The 4,737-nt window shown below is 43.5% G+C and overlaps 1 protein-coding gene across 1 annotated transcript; it reads left to right on the forward strand.

The window, feature by feature from the left end:
• Window positions 1–335: 335 nt before the first annotated feature.
• hey1 (hes-related family bHLH transcription factor with YRPW motif 1) lies at window positions 336–3,287 on the forward strand. Its single transcript, XM_067613015.1, has 5 exons — window positions 336–564; window positions 746–821; window positions 947–1,030; window positions 1,171–1,252; window positions 1,510–3,287. The coding sequence occupies exons 1-5, from the start codon at window positions 479–481 to the stop codon at window positions 2,178–2,180; spliced, it is 999 nt and encodes a 332-aa protein (XP_067469116.1). The 5' UTR covers window positions 336–478; the 3' UTR covers window positions 2,181–3,287.
• Window positions 3,288–4,737: the final 1,450 nt, after the last annotated feature.

The following is a 4,737-nucleotide window of genomic DNA, read 5'->3' on the forward strand; positions in this document are numbered from 1 at the left end:
TCAACATGAGAATTTATAAGAGCTAATAATGTCACATTGCACACAGCTCAGGGTCCACAGCAATTGATAATTTAATAATAAACTAATAAAAAAAGATAATAATAATGATGAAATGAAGATGTTTTGGTAGAAAGACAGCTGATGACACATCTCATTGTCAGGTTCACTTTTAAATCACCTCAACAGTCTCCAGAAACACCCACAGAGTGAGATGTCTTTGCTTTTTTTCCTCCTCTCAGACCTGTCATAGCGCACTAGGATGTGCTTGGACCAACTGCGCTGTCACTCAAACCCACGACCGCCCTGTGATTGGCTGGTTCGGGTCCGGGTCACCGCCCATGTTGGCCGGCAGCAGCGTTGAAATGACACCGTGAGAAAGCTGAGCGCTTCAAACGGAGGCGCTCCGGACAAACCTGGACAGAAACACGTCTGGCAGTCACAGCAGGCACACTGAAGGACTATTGTGGACGAAATCAAAATGAAAAGGAATCACGATTTTAGCTCCTCGGACAGCGAGCTGGATGAGACTATTGAGGTGGAGAAGGAGAGCGCAGATGAAAATGGGTAAGTTTTTAAAAATTATTATTTTCTCTTATTTTCTCTAATAAAGGGATTCAGCCTTACGGATGGCCGACGTGAACAAAACACTTGTAAAACTAACTTTACTATTTATGAATCATATAAAAAATTAAGTAGATCCTGGACTGAACTTCCCTGTTGCATTTTTTTATTTATTTTTTTTTAGGAATATGAGCTCTCCTCTGGGCTCTATGTCTCCCACGACATCAACTCAGGTGCAGGCGAGGAAGAGGCGTCGAGGAGTAAGTACATTTATATTAATTTATCCGTTTGTGCGTAACAGCTGACATTGTGCGTGATGTCTTCAATTATTGTCATGTGCGCATGTTTCTTCAAATAACTCAATTAATGTGCTGTCTTTCATCAGATAATTGAGAAGCGACGTCGTGACAGAATCAACAACAGCCTGAGTGAGCTCCGCAGGCTGGTTCCCAGCGCCTTTGAGAAACAGGTATGATGCAACATATCACTTAAAGACTGAATTTAAATCTCAAAATGTGAAACCAAAAGCTCAGTTACGCAAGTTTGGATTTTTTTTAATTTTTTTTTTTATATCTAATTGGTTTTCATTTGTCTCTCTCCAAACTTTAGGGTTCAGCCAAACTGGAGAAAGCAGAGATTTTGCAGATGACTGTCGACCATCTGAAGATGCTTCATGCTGCTGGGGGCAAAGGTATGAAAAATGAGAAAACATACAAACTAAACGATAACCTATTATGAAATAAATTTCTAGATTACACAGTTAAACTGGTCGGATAGGTCTGGCAATTATATCTGTCTTGTTTTGACTGGTTATTTACTTTTTCCCAGTTTCAGTGCCAAGAGCATATTGCTTCATGTCAGGCAGAATTCCTTCAATTCTGGAAAAACTAGTTTTGTATTTGCAGTTCTGTTTTTAAACTAAAATGTTTTGTCTGTGTCCCTCCTCAGGCTATTTTGATGCCCATGCCCTGGCGATGGACTACCGTGGTTTGGGTTTCAGGGAGTGCCTGGCTGAGACGGCCCGCTATCTGAGCATAATCGAAGGCTTGGACAGCACAGACCCTCTGCGGATCCGTCTGGTATCGCACCTCAACAACTACGCCAGTCAGAGAGAGGCCCACTCCGGCCTGAATCACCTGGCCTGGGGTTCTGCCTTTGGATCCCCTCCTGCCCACCTGACCCACCCTCTCCTCCTCCAGCACCAACAGGGGGCAACATTGGCTCCTCTACCCCGCAGTGCCACCAGCAGCCCACAAACTCCTCTGTCATCCACCTCCACTTCATCCACCTCTTCCTCCTCCTCTTCTTCATCATCCACATCGGTTGCAGACACTCACGTCCCAGGTAGGCGTAGCGGCAGCGCCACCCCCCACTCAGACCAAGGCCCGATCCGTGTTCCTCCCACCACCGCCGCTGCAACCACCGTCCTGCACCACGCCTTGGTCCCCTCATCGGCGTCCAAGCTCTCCCCTCCGCTCCTCTCCTCCCTCTCGGCGTTTCCCTTCCCCTTCAGCGCCTTCCCCATCATCTCCCCCACTGCCGCCATCAGCCCCCCTGCGCCGACATCCAGTGTGGGCAAACCCTACAGACCCTGGGGAATGGAAATAGGAGCTTTCTGACTGAAGTGAAAACCTCAAACACAATCTACATATAGACTCACGAAGCAGCTGAGCTGGACTTTCAAGGACAAGACTTTTTATTATCCTTGCTAAGAAAGTACTATTTTTTCTATGATGTTGACCTCCCACAGAGGATATACCTATAGCTATAGGATTTTTTTTTTATTTTCTTGCTAATGTATTGTGTTTTGTATAGAAGAAAAAAAACAGTGAGGAGGGAGACCACGACTAAAAAACAGCAAGAGTGATTTATTGTGTTGATTGATCTGTGCTCCTGCCCACCCCTTTAGAAGTCTCACCCACTGTTGTCAGCCTATCAGGAATGGCTTTCCCAGATGGTCAAGCAGTCGCCTGTCAAGTTCCTCGGTGAAACCCCCCCTCCTCACCCCCAACACCCCCCTTTGTTTTCTGAGCTGAAACACCCAGTGTTGGTGCCCTGGTTACAGAGAGAGAGGCGGTGTGAAAAGAGGGCTTGAGGTGGTTGAGAGTCACCCCTTTTTACAGCATTTTATGGGGTGGAATAACCGAAACCAGGTGTTTGTTTGACTAAATACTGGGAGCAGAAGTTAGCTACCAGCTTGGTTGAAATCAGCTTAACCATGATTTACTCGCAACCTCTGATGTTCATTTGGTACTCCATTGTTTACGCTTAAAGTTATGTTTCCTGTCTGCAGTAAATTTTGTCCTTAACATTGCCGTTTACAATCAAGGCTTCACATATGTTTTTTTTTACCAGCTTTTCCACGTTTTTTTTTTTCATTTCTCATGTAACTGAGAGTGATTCTTATCTCCTAGTCTTACGAGTTATTTTCTTGTATTTGTAACAAACAGTAATAATCAAGACGGAGTTCATCTGTATCATCTGTCAGTTGCAGTAAAATAATTCAATACAATTCAATTCTTTGTCATTGACCTGAGACACATTAAGCAATATCATCCTTTACACCTGATATTTTGGTGTCTCCTGCTAAACCTCACTGTGAGTTTGTATATTTTATGGTTGTACAAAGCACATGCAAGCACTGACAAATCAGATTTCTCAGCTTTTCAAAGTCGTTGCTGGTGGTAATGACAACTTCCCTGTAATAAAAGAGTTCTGATAAATCACTTGCAGCTTTATCAGCGTCTTTTCATGTGAACGAGTGTGCGTTTGCGAGTCTGTTTGTTTGAGTGTGTGTATGGGTATGAATGTGTACTGTGTGTGTGCGTGTGTGTGTGTGTGTGTGTGTGTGTGTGTGTGTGTGTTTGCTTGTTGATGCCTGCAGTTGTTTGTGTGTGTGTGTGTCTGTATGTGTGTGCTCAGTACGGGCTGACGCCTGGTATCAGATGAGGCTGCTTGTTCTCTCAGCAGCCCTCTGTGTGTGCACAGGAAACCATTAACAAGGAGGGGATATCCTGGACAATAGCAGCCTGGCTGGCCCCATGTGCTGCGTGGGAACTAGAGAAGGAGGAAAGAAGGAGGGAGGGAAGGTTGGAAGAGGATGAAGAAGGAAAGAAATGAGGGGATGGAGCGTAGGGTAGGGTAGGAGATGGAGGGAAAAGGGGGGAGAAGAAAGAAACAGGACAAGGGGATCAAAGGAGAGAGCAGGAGTAAAAGACTGAGAAACTGTGAGAGAGGAAGTGTGCGGCAAACAGTTTTGTCTCTTTGCCATCTTTTCAGCTCGCACCAGCTGCGCCTTCTGTTCTCAGCTCCTGCACGCCGTCCTCTCCTCTGATGGAGTAAAAGTTCATTCTCTCTCACCGAAATGTTCCTCAGTTTTTCATCTCTTTATCTAAAATCTCTTTCTTCTTTCTCTCTCTCTCTCTCTCATCATTCTATTTTACCTTCTCCTATATTAATAAGGATGATGCAGGCTCAGGTAGTGATGTAAGCTTCACTGCAGCCAAAACCAAAAGGTCAAAAAGCTGTGTGACAGTTTGTCTCCCCCAACTGGTGAAAAGTGGTATTTCATGATGGAGAAGAAGACTCAGTGTTTTGTAGTGAAATGATTACTTGTATATCACTTTTCAAAGAACGGCAAACACTCACAGCTTCTTAAATGTGTCTATTTCATGTTTTTCATCAGTTTATAATCACTAAATCATCCTTTTTTTCACAGCAGACATTTTGACTTGTCATAATAGGAAAAGCACAGGTGTTACTAATACCGTTAACAATGACTCTGCTCTCATTAAGTGTGCCAGTGAGCCAGAACCCAGCTGAACCCTGAGACTGGTAAAGATTATTGGATTGCATTAATAACATTAGTTTCCTGTGGTTTTCTCTGCAGTGACTTGTAAAAATGTCTACTGTGAAAAAGGACAATTTAATCTTTGGGTTTTGGTTTAAAAAATGTGTGGTTTTGGTCCTTCCTCCCTGGTAAACTGTGATGGGTGTTTCTAATTGTTATGTTATTGTATGGATTTATATAAATTAAATAAAAAATCATTAGTTGCATCCTTAATAATACATTATAATTTGTCTGAAATATCGTTTGAGGAGTGTCAAGACTGTGACAGATTGCTACACTGGAAACATAAAAGCATTTGAAAGAAATCACTCTCGAAGCCACACGTA

This window comes from Thunnus thynnus, chromosome 15 (assembly GCF_963924715.1).
Source record: "Thunnus thynnus chromosome 15, fThuThy2.1, whole genome shotgun sequence".
In the NCBI taxonomy this organism is placed as follows: Eukaryota; Metazoa; Chordata; class Actinopteri; order Scombriformes; family Scombridae; genus Thunnus; species Thunnus thynnus.

Bases quoted from the DNA above. Each gene is read 5' to 3' on its own strand.
- hey1 (XM_067613015.1), top strand. From the start codon at position 479: ATGAAAAGGAATCACGATTTTAGCTCCTCGGACAGCGAGCTGGATGAG. The intron at 565-745 runs GTAAGTTTTTAA...ATTTTTTTTTAG, and splicing joins GAGAGCGCAGATGAAAATGG to GAATATGAGCTCTCCTCTGG. The intron at 1,253-1,509 runs GTATGAAAAATG...GTCCCTCCTCAG, and splicing joins TCATGCTGCTGGGGGCAAAG to GCTATTTTGATGCCCATGCC.